The sequence below is a fragment of the Pteropus medius genome, unplaced genomic scaffold, assembly GCF_902729225.1.
Source record: "Pteropus medius unplaced genomic scaffold, Ma_sr-lr_union100, whole genome shotgun sequence".
Taxonomy (NCBI): Eukaryota; Metazoa; Chordata; class Mammalia; order Chiroptera; family Pteropodidae; genus Pteropus; species Pteropus medius.
The window spans coordinates 1,517,504-1,533,985 of record NW_024346692.1 but is presented as its reverse complement, the minus strand read 5'-3'; the positions used below and the strand labels follow the sequence as shown (position 1 = coordinate 1,533,985).

Here is a 16,482-nt window from a genome sequence, read left to right as displayed (position 1 = left end):
TATTAAATGTTATTAGATAGTGCACAGGATATGCATTAATCCTCAAAGCAGCTTTATATACTGTATGTGCTTTTTCGTTTATAAGGATAATTGGAACATTAAGATATAACTACATTCTAATCTTAACCCTGTCAGCATTGCACTAACCTTAACTTCTAAACTGAAAGAGCCAATAATACATTGGTATAGCCCTAAATGACATAGAAATGCCAGACAGGAGTGTGTGTGTGTGTGTGTGTGTGTGTGTGTGTGTGTGTGTGTGTGTGTGTGTGTGTGTGTGTGTGTGTGTGGAGAGGAGGAGCAATTAGTTCATTACAGAGGTAAGAAAAGCCAACATTTGTTGAACACCTGCTATATGATGTGCTAGGCATTATTGCACGAACTTTGATTATATTATCTCATTGATGCTATTATTATACCCATTTTATGGCACGGGAACTGAATCTTAGGTTAAGCAATTTTTCCAAGAGTCTCTCAGCTAGTAATGGGCAGATCCAGGATTACAGCCCAGATGGGGCTGCCTGCAGAATCTGTGTTCTAGTATACTTGGGGCATTTCAGAACCCAGCTCCCAAAAAGGAACCCTCATACACTGCTAGTGGGACTGCAAATTGGTACAGCCACTATGGAAAACAGTATGGAGGTTCCTCAAAAAACTAAGAATTGATCTACCATATGATCCAGCAATCCCACTACTGGGTATTTACCCCCAAAGACTTGAAAACCCATATCCAAAAAGATATTTGCACACCGGTGTTCATAGCAGCATTATTCACAGTGGCCAGGACATGAAAGCAACTGAAGTATCCTACGATAGATAGATGGCTAAAGAAACTGTGGCACAAATATACAATGGAGTATTACTCAGTCGTAAGAAGAGATGAAATATTGCCATTTGCAACAACGTGGATGGATCTTAAGATAATCATGCTAAGCAAAATAAGCCAGACTGAAAAAGTAGAAAATCACATGATATCACTTATATATGGGATATAAACCTAAAAGCAACAAATGAAGAGGACAAACAGAGACTCAGGGACATGGACTAGTGGTTACCAGAGGGTAGGGGGAAAGGGAGGAGGGGAGAGGTAGACAGGGATAAGGAGTCAAATGTAGGGGAGTAGGGGGAGGGTGAAGTGGGTAAAGGGGATCAAATATACAGTAACTGAAGGAAATTGGACTTTTGGTGGTAATCACACAATAGAATATATAGATATCAAATTATAATGTACACCTGAAAATTATATAATTGTATTAACCAATGTTACCCCAATAAACTTAAAAAAAAAAAAAAAAGAACCCAGCTCCCAAATCAGAACCACCATGGTGGTCAGAGACTAAGACTTGATATGATACAATGGGAAGGCACAGATTTTTGCCCTCAATGGACCTCAGTTCATAACCAGGCCTTGCCACTTTCTTAGAAAGTATGAACTTAGAAAGAACCTTGACCTCTAGTACTGAGGTCAAGTACTGAGTCTTAGTTTACTGCTCTGTAAAATAGATATGGCAAGCCCATCATGGAAAGACTATTACAAGGATTATGTAAAATATGTGGGGAAAGTACTTTCTACATTATAAAGACTAATACAAATGTTTTTTATATGTTGTATATAGGAAGTTTCCCTGGACTTAATGAAGGGGGCTGGGGAGAAAGCATAGAGAAAATACTTTTACTCAGTTATTCCCTACTCTTAAACAAAAGCGATTGCAATCAGTTAGAGCCAATGAGAGAGGTGTTCTCTCCACCACTGTATAGAGGCTTTGAGTTGTATCTTCTACTCTAACTTCTCTGGCTGCCATTGAAAGGTTTTGCATCTCAGAGTTGGTATGCACCTTGTCAAAGTCCTTTTGAAATTGATAAAGTGACCAGGCTTTTATAATTCCCTTAGGAGTTCAAGAGTAAGTGGGTTTCAAGTAAGAATATATTTTCTAATTTTCAACCATTTTTCCCCTTTTTCAGCTTCATCTCTATTAATGATTTGGACAGTGGAGAAATCAGCATATTAATTCATTTAGTTATGAGTTTACAGTGTGATGTGACAGCTAAAAAGGCCAGAACTATTTTGAGGTACAATTGAGGGAGCATTGTATCATGGGACAGAATAGCTGTTGTCCCTTTTTATAGACCTTCAGAGAGATGGCTTCCAGGATACAGTGTTCAATTTCTGGACATATCTAAGCCAGAGAGATTTAGATAAGCTGGAAGGGATTCAGTAAAAATGATTAAATAAATTAAAGAAAGCCTGTGTAGAACATTCTTGCTCTCCTTCCTGGTCTTGTCCCATCAACCGTGCCACATAGTGATAGGAACTAGCTTATAGTTTTTTGGTTAATTACAGCTGAAACATGTTCCCTTGTCATCTGCTAAATTCCGCTGTTGTAGATACTGATATTCAATGTGGATGGATTTTTTTTAACATTGACTTATATTCTCATCCCTAATGATGACTAATATATATACATCAAAATAGGTCGAAAAAGTAAACTGAGGCTGAAAATTTTAAGAGAAGCGAGGGGAAGAAGCAAAGGAGTTATTCATTGTATGTAATTATTACTGAACTAATTCAAGCTTGAAATAGTTACTAAATCTGTTGAGAATGAATTTGGCTACAAGGCTCAGAAGCATTGGTGAAAGCTTTTCCAGGTCTCCACAGTGTGGTGTGGCCATATAAATGAGAACATAAACCAAGAGCCAGTCCAGTATGATTCATTTACTCCATCGCTAGTACTTCTTCCAGTTACACCATTTACCAAAAGACCCAGATACTGGTCCAATGGCAGAAACTATCTACAATCTCAAAAGTTCGCAGTCAAGAGGCTGTTCTTCTCATGTGTTTGATGGAAAATAAACCTTGACACGTCCATCAGGGGAACGGAGATGCTCGGGCACAGCTTCTCACTCCTCCCCAACCCAGGCCGTGGCTAGCTAAAGGAACGTATGCACTTATAGTTTGTTTCCAAAAAAATACAAGTTGCATGAATGAATTTGTGAATTAATCAGAATCTGTTTGTTCTCCGTTTTAACCCTGGGCATTGATTTTTTTTTTCTTCCTTCCCCAGAGCCCTTCAGTGCTGACGTCTGGGTTATGATGTTTGTGATGCTGCTCATCGTCTCAGCCGTGGCCGTCTTTGTCTTTGAGTACTTCAGCCCTGTGGGTTACAACAGGTGCCTCGCTGATGGCAGAGGTAAAGCCAGCCACGCTCATTGCATTTCTGCATTTTTCTAATCGTCAGTTTTGCATCTCTGTACTTCTCATTTGCTGTCTGCCTCTTCATTAGTTTATTCATTTTTGCAAATGAACTCTCAGCTTTCTATGTCACAAACTTGGTGACTTGTTGGAATATCCCATTTAAGATGTTAGCTGGAATCTATATGTCCCCTCCCTGGCTCAAGCCTGACCTCAAACCCAGTTCTACCCCTAGGAAAATGAGAAAGCTGGCAGTAGATACATGTAGGATAACCATGTCAAAGGAAACTATTTCGATAGCCTTAGGCTATGAGCCATCCATCTGGTCAGATGGACTAACAAGGCAGACAATGCCCATATGTTAATAATAAGGAAAAATAGGCTGCCCTAGGGTATAGCAGGGTGATTGTGGCTGAAAGAATTCTCTACAGCCAAAGGGTCACCACTGAGGTACAACAACTCCAAAGCATGTGTCCTGCTCCAATCCCTCAGCCAGGGAGTATAGGAGTTAGGTATTGAAATATAATGGCCAGGAGGTTAACAATTCTCACCCACAGCTACTATTGGGGGCATCCAGTTTCCTGACTAGGTAGGTCCAGAGATGTGTGTGTGTGTGTGTGTGTGAGAGAGAAAGAGAGAGACACAGAGAGAAACAGAGAGAGAGAGGAAGAGTGGGGAGGAGAGGAGAGGAGAGAGGAGAGAGAGGCATTTATGAGACTTCACAAAAAGTTTTTAGATTTCTGAAGGGGGTTATGGGATCCTTATACATAGCTCTTTTAAAACTTCCTGAGAACCCCAGGATTAGAAAATATTACACCTTTTCTGAATCTTCTCCCATTCAGAATGTGAGCTTTATCCTGGAATTATGCCTCCAAGAGGAAAGATTCTTAACCCCAGCTACACATAAGAATTATCTTTGGAGCATTTAAAAATCAAAGGTGCATGGACCTCATTTTCTAACAGGTCCAGAATGGGGCTTAGACCATCGCATGTTTCAGAATAGTGGTTTTCCACCTCGGATGTGTATTAGAATACCCACTCCACCCCACATCAAGTCACTAAGACTCTCCGGGGTGCCAGGCAGCAGCATTTTGTAAACGCTGCCCTCATACAACTGCTGATGTCACAGTCCAGGCTGTGAAGCACCACTGTACTGAAGTATTTCCAGGCGCAGACCTACCTTCTTATTTGATGTGTGCATGATGGGTGGACATTTGGATGTCTCCAGAGGATGCTGTAGTCAGGGGTTTTCTGCCTGTGCCAAAGGGTCATCCAAAGCCATGACCTACCCCCCCCATCTGGATGGGCATTCGTAACAAGTGAAACATCTGAGAAGCACACGAGTATATATCTGTGTTGACCATGTCAAGAGCTAAAGTTAGTGTGCACTCTTCCCTACACTTGAAGGAAATCGAGGATGTAAAAATTCAGACTCAAAATTCAGAGCAAGGGCTTATAATTATTCACTTACCAAATGATGCTTGTATTCACAAAGGAATTCAACGTGGGACCACTTTAAACATCAGATCTCCTTGAGGCACTTTATAATGTATAAAACTTTGATTTGTAAACATCTTTTTAGTTACACATCTGTTCCATGAAATAAGGTCCGCATGCACAGATGTGTGTGCACAGTTAGATATTTAGGCTCAACATGTATAGTCACCAATGATTTAGTTGGCTGAGCAGATGCTATCAGGATCACAGATAGTATCATAAGACCTGTGTTAATGTGTTGTAAAACTGTGAGGGCAGATGTTCATTTCTTCAGTGGAGGGGCTACATGCAGACCAAGACGTCAGGCAAGATTTCACCGTTGCTAAGCAGAAAAAGCAGTAAGGTAACAAGACGTTTATCGGCAGAAGTCTTGGCACTATCTGTGCGAAGGTTGGGAGGAGGAAGGTCAAAGACAGCCTGCCTCACTGCACACAGATACACGTGGCAAAGCCAGGGGTCTATGACTTCCTCTCTGGGCTTCCTGTTATTCTTTTACACAGAAGCTGCTACCGTAGGAGACCATTTAGGAAGAGCTGGCATTGAAGTGGGGTCAGAGTTGTCTTTGAAACATTTAGTGTTAAGTGCTGGAAGCTATAGAAAAATTGGGATAAAGTGCATTGAAAGCCATCCGGCATCAGTGTGAATAAAATTGGAGGTCTATGACGATAGTAGAAAACGATTTCACACAATTCTTGCTGACCTTTTTTGAAGATGAAGTGCTTTCTTGGTAGATACAAATATAAATTTTAGGAACAACAGAAATAAGGACACATGTGTGACAATAATGGGATAATTGCCTTTGCTATTCAGATTTGATGTGATCTTGAGGCTTCTGTACACATAGGGGTAGAAAGCTCTCCCCTTCCCCACTGCCTTGGCTGAGTCATGACCATAGTTGGAGCAAGATCCCACACACACCTCCAGGCTTCTGGTTTTTCTCCTAAGTAAACTCTCTTATGTCTTCCTGGGGGGTCTCAGGGGAAGAGAGATATAAGTTTTCAGCTTAAAAAGCTATCTGTAAAAGGGCTGGGTCTTAGTTAGAGAGTTTCCTGCTTTGAGCAGGAAATTAGCAGCTCTGTGTACTTGTACGTTTAAATAGAACCAGTGACTCTGTCTGAACTTTCTGTCCTCGTCTTTTCATTATGCCAGAGCCAGGCGGCCCGTCCTTCACCATCGGCAAAGCTATTTGGTTGCTCTGGGGTCTAGTGTTTAACAACTCCGTACCCGTGCAGAACCCAAAGGGGACCACCTCCAAGATCATGGTGTCGGTGTGGGCCTTCTTTGCTGTCATCTTTCTGGCCAGCTACACTGCCAACTTAGCTGCCTTCATGATCCAAGAGGAATATGTGGACCAGGTTTCCGGCCTGAGTGACAAAAAGGTAAGAGAACCATTTGAAACCTTTGATCTTTCCCTCAGTCCCATTCTGAGCCGTATTCAAAGTTCTCACGTACCTGTTAATTTTCTAAATCTTTAGAATCCACTGTTCTTTCTTATGTTTCCTTAAATTGGGAGCAGTAATCAGTTTCCCTACTGAAATAATATCACTTCACATTCGCCTCCTGATTTGCAAAAGGTTGTCACAAGCACACCCTGGGCTGCTAATAAAGGGCTTGGTATGTTAGCAGCTTTCTGAATACGTGGTACCTCTTGTCGGATACGCTTGGGCGGTCTGTCCACACAGGGCTGCGGTTCGGCGTGTTATTAGTGGGCCGCCCCATGTACCCACACCGAGGGCACTGGCCTGTTACGGCCTTCATTTTCCTCCCAGTGGTGTTTGGTTGTGGGCTCTCCCTTTGTGCTTCTACACACTCGTGTGTTCCCAGGGCTGAGCAGAGGGTTACTCCCCTTGTGTCCTGAGAGAAGTGACTGCTGTTTAACTGGGTGATTGTCCTATGTGGTGCTGATGAATGGGCTGGCCCCGTACCAATTGCAGGCCTCCTCGCTGGCCTGTGCAGTTAAGAGAAGAAGGAAAGTGTCTGCTGGTTTCCATCTTTTCTGAGTGAGGTTGTGCAAACGCATGCTAAATGCGTCTGACTCTCTGGATCTGCTGGAAGCATCACGGCTTCCATGGAGCTCTGTCTCCTGAGACCCTGACAACCAGACGGTCCAAGACTAGTGATAGGAGCTACCTTCGTGGAGCCTCCAGTAAAGCTCATGGCTACTCCCAGAATAATTCTGGAGACTCACAACAAATTTCCTCTTCTGTTCCCTTAAGATTTAGAAAGTGTGATTTCCCACCCCTTCCCCGATGATGATGCTATGAAATGAAATATAGATGGGTGTGTCTTTAGACCAGAATGGTCAATAGTGAATGATATAGCACGTGGGTTAGGTTTTCTCAAGATAAAACTTTAAACACTCAGTAAATGGTTTGAGAAGAATTTGAAAAGGAGGAGATATTCTCTTTGGAGGCTCAGTTCTGATTTCTCCATCTACTCATCGCTACTCACCCAAAACAGTCTAAAGCATGTGAGGAAGATAAGGTTCTCAAGGGAATGAAAAAAATATATATATGAAATTCACTATGTTCACCTGTTCACATAATCTCTTTCTCTGATGTCTTCTTTTTCACTTTAGTTTTCTTCTTTATTTTAAAAATATTCCCTCTCTTGTATTTCTTTCTGTTTTAAGATTTTTCTTTACTTCTCTCTTCTAACTCATATATTCATTCATATGAGTATTTATTCATATATTCATTCATTACTTAATTCATTTTTAAACCTTTCTGTCATTGCGCCTTTGTCCACATCCTTTCTTCATCATTATGATCCTCTTAGAAAATTTGAGTTGAATATCTCCCTTCACCCCCATTATAACCACAGCCTTTTGTGCCTATTTCCGTAACTTTGGCAGTGAGGCTATGAACTACTTCCTTGGGCCTCCATACTTGGATGTGGCATAGCAGAGGTGGACCACACCCATCTTAAAACATGAATGTGGCAGAAACATGATAGATCATGTCTCCACGTGTGGATTTTCCAGAGCTGAGCCAGACCATGTCCTCACATCAGTATATGGCAGAGGGTCATGTCACATCATAGACTATGGCCGGCCCATGTTGCCGTGTGATAAATAACATGGCAGAGGTGTGACGGGCCACAGCCCTTCTTGGGGCTCTGGGCTGTAAAGCAGAGGATCCATCATATTTATCATATTTTCTTCATATGTCCCTGAGAATTGCTTAGGACACTGTATTTATCTTTCTCAGACCGTCATGAGCCACCCAGCAACAACTGAATGATCTTTTGTTTTAACTAAGCGTAATTGAGATGGAGGGAAATTATTTTCCCTTCTGTGGTTTTAAAAGAACATATCGTTCTAGGCTGCTTAAACAACAACGACTGTTTACCTATTCGTCCTCCACACCATGTTGGTTATGATCTGAAAAGTTGGATCCCATCAGTTCTTTGCTTAAAGTACTTCAGTGTCTTTATTGCTTTTAGGGAAAAAAAGATTATCTTCTTCATATGTGGCTTTCAGAGCTTTTACGAAGGATTCCCAGTGTGCTCCAGCTGTTCAGTCTCATCAGCCAATGCTCATGTTCTTGCATCCTGTGTTCTAGGCATCCTCGACTCCTTATCCTCCCCAGCCATACCTCTATCCATGCGTCTGCCTCAGATGTTTTTCTCCTTGCTTCTTCCCTCACCAAATTCCTACTGAAACTTCAAGGCCCAGATTGGAAATCACTTTATCTGTGGAGCTTTTCTTGGCCCATCTGGGCAGTTAATCATTCTCTCCTCCACCATGGCAGTCATTCACACCTTATTAGTGGGCTGCTCCATGGACACTTGTCTTCCACATTATAATGTAGTAATCTGTAGATCTGTACCTGACCGCATCTCCTTCTGTCTGTCCATAAGTACCAGAAGGTCAGTGGTCATAACTTGGTTATCATAAAAAATGCCTATGGGAAGAGAGGGAGGGAGGATATATTGACTTAAGAGCCTCTCGCACAGAGCAGTAGACTAAGCATTATAGGCAAAGAAAGCAACAAGGGAGCCAGAATTCTTTCACAGCTGTTTAATTTGAAAATGCTTCGAAATGGTTATCTCAGACATTTCAGAACTTTGCAAATGATAAAATAGTAAAGTGTAAGCATCCTACTAGAAAGTGTCAACATAATTTACATAATTATAGAAAACGTTTTAGTAACTAATGACATATAACTACATATCAGTGTCAGGAACAGTAATATAAATCAGAAAGAGAATTTTTTGGAAGTACACTTAAAATGTCAAAATTCTTATTCATTTTTTACTTCACAACACCTAAAGAAAACAAAGTCTGGGGACTGACTTTGCATTAGAGGAAGTGCATTCTGTGAATTTAGAAAAAAAGAAAAGAATAAAGTCATAAAAACAATAATATCCTGAATAGAAATGAGGTGATTTTGAAGATTCTTTTTTCAATGTAATTAAATTTTCTTCAAAGAAAGTAACATTTAAAATGGAGAGTTTCCTAAACTTGTTTTGATCATCTTGGATGATATATCTGTAACTCAGATCAAATGATAAATATCTTCTAGTTAAAATGGGAAGATATTTGTACTCATTAAATTTATATATTTTTAAGAAATTATCTTCAGTTTTATGGCAGAAAAATGTTCTCATGTCTCATTTATGTTAAAGTACAAAATCAAAATGTTCACAGTTAAATTTCCATGAAAACCTATTTGGGGGCTCCTTTTTACTGGGTGACTTCCATTTTTCAGTAGCATGTTACATCAGTGAATTCAGACTTTTTCCACTACTTGCTATAAATAAATATGGTGCAAGTTCTAACAGTTAGCCACCCTACTGTACATTCCATCAGCTCCCTCAGTAGAAGGAGAATGTAAGGAATCTGGTGACATCTTTCTTCTCTTAACAAAGAGCCCACAATGCTAATTCTCATATTTCTCACCTATCCAGATGGATTTCTTCTTTTGCAGTCTGCCAACCACAGTATGAAGGGGAAAGAGCTTGGCCAGGTGATGGGACATTAATGCTGGGCACTGGGTACATTAAGTATGTTACATATATGTTATATGTGTAATCTTCATATAGGTTTGATTATTCTCATTTTACAAATAAAGACACTAAGACTCTGGGAAGGTTAGTGGCTTCCCTAAAGTCACACATTATTAAGTGACAGAGCCAAGGTTTGATTCTATGTATGTCTGGCTCAAAAATCATTTTGCCAGGTTGGCTCCCTTGTAGCTAATCCCAGACAAAGCTATGATGTAGCTAAGGGTTGGTATTGATACCCCTCCCCTCGCTACTTTCTCCTTTAATTCCCTACCCTCTCTTTTAATGACTTTCTGTATCAGTTCCACTTAACACAACCCTTCTCAGGGCACAGTACTCTGCCACTGCTAAGAGTACTATTCCTACTTCTGCTACTACTACCGATAATAATAATAAGTTGTCATTGTTAACATAAGTTCAGCAATAATATCTTTTAACATTTTTTCAGCTCTCACGAGCCAGGAATAACGCCAAATACATTACCTAGATTACCTTATGTAATGATGCTATTAATATCTTCATTCGTAGATGAGAAAACTAAAGCTCGGAGAGGTTACATTGTTTACCCTTCTGGTGTTCCTGGCTGCCGACACACAACAGAACACACAATGTGCCACCCCGTCTTTCCAGTTAATCCCCTTTTCTTTCCACCTTCCCATCTACCTCATCAAAGTTTAACAAGTTAGATCCTTTTCCACTACTAACAGGTAGCTATCTGATTAACAGGTCTATAATATTTAGATAGTATTGTAACATTTGCACTTAATTTAATAAATCTTACAGAGATATTACTTTAAACAAAGAATAATGATGACTTCCAGTGATTGGGCAGACTAATGGCCCTCAAATTGATTTTAGCCAGAGCCTATGGTGACCCTGTGCTTTAAGCCACTGTTGGAGGGTAGGAGAGAGGTGGCAGCAGGAGAGAGAGGGGTCAATTATGGAGTCGGGGGGTGAAGAAAGCCTGCACGGAGGCAAAGGTGACTTGAGGCTGCCATCTGGCCATCAGGTCTGGCTGTGTACCGCTTCACACTTTCCTACCACCAATGTGACACACAGCCGCATCATATTTTGCAGTACTTTTCTTGAAGGAATTAGAGGAACTTTATTAACTTCAAAATGTCATAAAGGTACTTATCAGCTTAATGTGGGCAGCCATCTTTGCCTACAACATTGGAGATACAATTAGGACAGCCTACTCACAACTAAATGAGGACCCCATGGTTTTTCTAGGTAATGATTATTCTGAGGTTCTGAGAAATCTTATCAGGTCTGAAAGTCACCTTTTGGGATATAGGTAGAGAATAACTTTGAAATCAACATGCAAACAAATGTCAATAACACATTTTGGAAGAAAACCAGCCTGATGATAAGCAATTTTACACCACAACCGCACTGAAACGTTTGTATGGTATTTGAGTATGTATGAAGAAATGGGCCATGCTTTTCACTGCACAAATGTGTTTTCCTTGCCCTATTAACTTTAGGCTGAAAGCCAGTGGGAGACAGCTGACCTCAAGCCTGATCTGTCACAACCTGGTGCTGGCCCAGACTGTCTCGATCAGACCATGGAACACTGGGCTAAAAATAGCTTACCAGGGAAGGCAGCAGGCCTGACTAGCTGGGGAGCTAGAAATGAGGACCTGAGCAGAACCTCTAGGTAACTGAGCAAAAAGTAAAGGTATGACTTATCGTGTGTGAGTCCTCTGGAGTTGTGAGGCAATTTGGTTGTCTTGTAAGGAGGCCAAGAGCAGGTCTGGAGGAAGTGACACGAGAAGAAAACTCCCCAAACCCTGGGAAAATATAGAGTCCAGGACATGCACGGATAGGGGAAGGGACATCTGCCTGTTTGTTTCTTAATTAGCAGAGCCGATATGACGGTGTATGTGGACCACTGCCCCAAGGACTGAGGCTCCTTCATTTCTGCCAGTGTGGCCTCCATCGAACAAGGCCCTGGGGCTTGGCCAGTCACACGTCTGTCAGTCAGGGTCAGCTGTCGTTACTTCTCTGGCTTTATTTGACAATAGGACTACTTATGTCTCTTCAATAGGCCCTCCTGAACCCCAATTCCTAAGACCATCTTGACTGAGGCAGGAAATCCATACCCTCAGCTCAGCATCTGGGGAGCTTAGCAGTGGTCCCTCTCCCAGTCTCAGGGTACAGATGCTCCAGTGTTGACTGCTGTGCTCCCAAGCGGGCCCCAGAGTCTTTTCTCCTTCTTTTTTGTACCTTTATAGCGCTGGAGTTTACTTTGTCCTGTTCTTGCTTTCTGACATTCCATGACTTCCTACGCAGGATTCCTTGCCTCCCAGCTCTGCTATACTGTTGGGGCTGATAGTGGGTTGAATGGTGGCACCCAAAAAATGCATCTACATCCTAACCCCTGAAACCCGTGAATGTAAACCTTTTTTGGAAAGAAGATCTTTACAGATGTAACTAAGTTAAGGGTCTCGAGGTAAGATCATCCTGGATTATCCAGGTTGATGCTGACCCCAATGACAAGTGTCCTTAGAAGGGCAGAGAAAGATTTGACACAGAAGAGGAGAAGGCCACCAGAAGGCAGAAGCAGGATTGGAGTGTCATGGCTACAAGGAATTCCTGGAGCCATGGGAAGCTGGAAGAGACAAGGAATGGATTCTCCCCTAGAGCCTCTGGAGGGAACACAGCCCTGCTGACACCTTGATTTTGGACTTCTGGCCTCCAGAACTATGTGAGGATAAATTTGTATTGTTTTAAGCCACCAAGTCTGTGGTGGTTTGTCGTGGCAGCCACAGGAAACTAGCCACAGTAACTAATACTAACGCCTTTTATAACCTGCACTCTGAGCTCAGTGCATCTAGACTTGGTGTTTCTCCTGCTTATCTCAGTCTCTGCCATCAGCCACCCAGCCCTGTCCTTCCAACATGGCGTTTCTTGTAGCAGGATTCCATCCAGTCCCTAGTCTCACTAATTTCATTTGCTTGGAATAACTGGTCTGCGTCATACTGAAGATTTGGAGAGACGTGTTTTACACGCAGAGAGAATCTTCTCCATGCTGGTTAATTTTAGGGAGACAATAAAAAAACTAAGTGCCATTGTGTGCTCTCTTTCGCTCTGTCCTTGAGCCTGATTAATGATAGTTTCTCATAGTATATAGTGTGTTATTTTTGTGCACACTTCCCACACAACCTCCTAGACCTCTTAGTATTAATGTCACTGTCAAAGACGATCGAGGACATGTTTTTGTAAGATGTATTATTTCCACAACTCTTTTCTGGGGGAAATAGTATTAATGCACCTCTCTCACATTCTTGATTGTGCTGTTTTGTTCAAATCACAGAACCGAAGGGACTTTGATTATCAGGCACAGGTGACATTTTTCTTTTCAAAGGCAAAACAGGTGTCTTCTCCATGTAGATGAACATATTACACAGGAATGCACACTCAACATACGTATGTGTGCATGTCTGTGTATCTCCATCCTCCAAAACTACATAAAGATAACAACATAACTGGGTAGTAAGAACTTTGTACTTGCAAAGCTATGTAAGGAACACAAGTTTGTCATGTGCATAGAACATAAGCTTTACAGAGTGGTTACAAAGTGGATTTCAGGAAAGTTGACTTTCTTACCTGGAAAAAGAAGAAAATTTTGTCTCGTTCTGCTAATATTAGTGGAACCACCTTTTTGTGAAATGAAACAAAATGAAAAGAAAGGAAAGAAAGAAGGGAAGGAGGAAAAAAAACATCAGAACCTAATCTTTAGGAGAGATCTGCTCTGTATAACTCTTCCTAAAAAAATGTTCCTATACCAGATATTAAAGGGATAGAAGCCTTCCTGGAGCCATAAAATATTTTAAAATGTAGCTATATAATGAGTATGCATTCACAATTTCCCCACCTGAATTGAATTGAGCTGGGCCCCAAATGAAAGCCAGCAATAAGCAACAAATAGCTTTAGTTAATAAAAATCAAAGCATACAGCACAGCATGCTGCACGTGGGCTTCGGGTGCTCTGGTTGTGGGAGAAGTTAGTGAGCACTTGTTTGAATTTGTTGGATCATTGAATGTCCGTGTGACTTCCACATGGGGCCTCTCCCCATCAGGCCATCTCTCCCAGATTGGGAATAGCAGGTGGCTCTGGGGACTCCCACAGAAGTTCAGATCTACTTATAGTGAAGACTCTGGATCTAAAAGAAGAGAGGTATTCCATTTAGCTGACTGTTGAAGGCACTTTCTTCATTCTGAAGTTTGTCTACATAATAAAAGAGAGTTCTTCAACATCCTTTCCTCTCCTTAAAAACAAAAGTTAGAAATAAGTGGTTTAGTCTAAGGGGCCTAATCTTTTTCCTGCTCACTAAATCTTGGCTTGTGGGTTGAGGATCGATTAAGAATTAGTGTTTCACTTCTGGACAATGAAATTCAAGTCCTTTGAGACAAATTAATGCAGCTATGAAAATTTATATGTGGCCAAAAGCATCAGGCCTGAAGTGAATCAGATTTTGGAGATGTCCGAATGATATTCGCAGTGAAAATTAAGGCCTGGGCTGGCTCTGGGCTGTTGTGGTTGTTTCTGCCTTTTAGCCCTTCCAATGCTGCTCCTTATTATAATGATGACAAGAGTGGACAAGGGCCTCAGTGGACTGCGTGCAGGCTGTTGTATTTTTGGAAGTTTTCTGCATATCTGGGCACATGCTACAGCCAGTGGGGGCCTGAGACTGCCTAAGGCTTGGGAAGCCCAACTCTTTAGTTTACAGTTCGATGTCAAGTTTTCCTTTCTAGCATGGGTCACCTAGAGCTATTGAAAGACCACTCACGGTCTGTAAACGCTGTCATCTCAGACATTTCTTCTTTTGGGGGAAGAGAGGGGACTTTAATTCAGAGTGTCAAGGGCATTAGCTCCAGGCCAACATGATCCTAAGAGCTGTTCAAGTGGAGAGAAGGAAATAAGCGGGCAAGCAAGCTCCCTCCCTGCGCAGGCGGCTTAGACTTTCAGGAGGAGGAATATCAGGGTCTCAGGTCTCAGTTTAAAAATTATGTAGTTAGTCTGTATGAGTCGTTCTTTCTCTCATGGGGGCACAGAATGGAGTGGCTGCTTGAGAAGGGAGTAGAGTGGAGTGTTGATATCAAAGTCACTTGGAGAACCCTTTCGAACTAAATAGGCCTCTGTCCACACATCTGGAAATAAAAAGGCAGAGAGTAAAAGCTCCCACCTGAGCAGGGCTTGTCAGGAGGCAGCCAGAAAACCAAAAGTCTTTTAAAAAGTTGTGAGACCCCTTCTGGTACTTTGGGGAGAAGGTATTAGAGGGATGTGGCATTGCCCCCTTACTCCCACTCCCCTAAAACCTACTGAAGGGGCTTTGAGGGGACCATTTGGAGAGCTTGGTGTTCACATTCTGTAGCTAGAATGGAGAAGGGGCTGGCATTTGACCCGTACCTGGGAGGACCGAGGCTGACAGGTGTTGGCTAGAACAGGTCCCTGGTAGGTGCGCCAGGCTCTGACCAGAGGTGGCATAGGTCTGCATTTCTTACAACTAGATTAGGCCACATGGAAATGAAAGAGTCAGTCTGGGCCCGGAGTGGAGGGAGGTGTTTTTCAAGGTACTCTGCCCAAAAGGTTCCTGCCTAGGATGAGGCAACCAAATCAGAAATTTGCTGGAGAGGTGTCGCCCGATGGAGACTGGTGTAAGTGACTAGCAATGCTGAGGGAGTTAGACCAAAGTTCTCCCTGAGAGACTCTCTGGGGAACCCGTGAACTTGCCTGACGAGGAAAGGAGTCAGCTTTGAACCCCAGCCATGCCTAGAGAACATCAGTGCAGGATCACTACAGCACCACCCAGATGCGTGCTTTCTTGCCTCTCAAGGCTCCTCCTTCTCCAGCTCCTACTGCCTTTCAGCCCACCCCAGGGAGAGACTGAGAGCAACTAGATACAGGATCTGTAAGAGCTGACTTCACTTGGTTTTTATTTCTTGTCTAGCACATTGCCACTGGGGTTCTTGGGGCCAGATCTGTCTGGTTTTCTCTTCCCTTATTATTGAACATTTATTGAACTATTTAATGGACATATACTATGTGCCACGCCTATTGTTAGACTCTTCACATCTGTTGCTACTTTTAATGCTCATGCCCACCTGTTGAGATAGCGATTATTAACGTCCTTTTATAGATAAGGACAGACATGTAACGGTTAAGCAAATTCACTGAAGTCATATAGCTAGGAAGTGAGAGCGTCAGGATTTGATCCAGGGAGAGCTGACTCCACAGCCCACAGCTGTCCTGCTGTCTTGCACTGCTATGGCGCTATGTCTTCTTTCTGTGGACATGCTTCTAGAGGAAGGGGCATGCTTCTAGAGGCACTGGCCTGGTGCAGCAGAATCCAAGCAAGCCCCCTGTCATGGGGACCCTTTCTGGCCCAGCTTCTTGGATTCGCAAGGGGGTGATTATGGACCCACATAGACCCATAGGCCACCTGCTACCCAGCTGCAAGTGCACAGGAACCTAGAGGAGACTTTGGTTCACTGGGACCTAGGAGAATCTCCAACAAGGGTTCTGTTATCATCATTTCTGTACTCACAGCCTCTTGCACATTTAAGAGCCACTTAGTCAATGAGTGTCAACTGAATGGATGGATCCAAGAGACATGGAATGTTGTCGTGGGCCATGTTTTCTCTCCTCTAGGACGTAACCACTAAACTTACTTAATCCAGCTAGAAAGGATAAGATCGCAGTCTCAGGAACCTTCCCTTTAGGAGAAAAGAAAGGAAGACGGAGAGGGAAGAATTAGGGAGGAGGGAATTGTACCCTACTC

At 42.4% G+C, this 16,482-nt stretch overlaps 1 protein-coding gene across 1 annotated transcript in view; it reads left to right on the top strand.

Annotated features, from left to right (window-relative positions):
- Positions 1 to 16,482, top strand: part of GRIN2B (glutamate ionotropic receptor NMDA type subunit 2B) — a 385,633-nt gene that overhangs the window by 338,397 nt on the left and 30,754 nt on the right. Inside the window, exons 8-9 of the mRNA XM_039876409.1 lie at positions 3,063 to 3,188; positions 5,837 to 6,066. Coding sequence (XP_039732343.1) covers positions 3,063 to 3,188; positions 5,837 to 6,066 — 356 coding nt within the window. The remainder of the gene's footprint in view (positions 1 to 3,062; positions 3,189 to 5,836; positions 6,067 to 16,482) is intronic.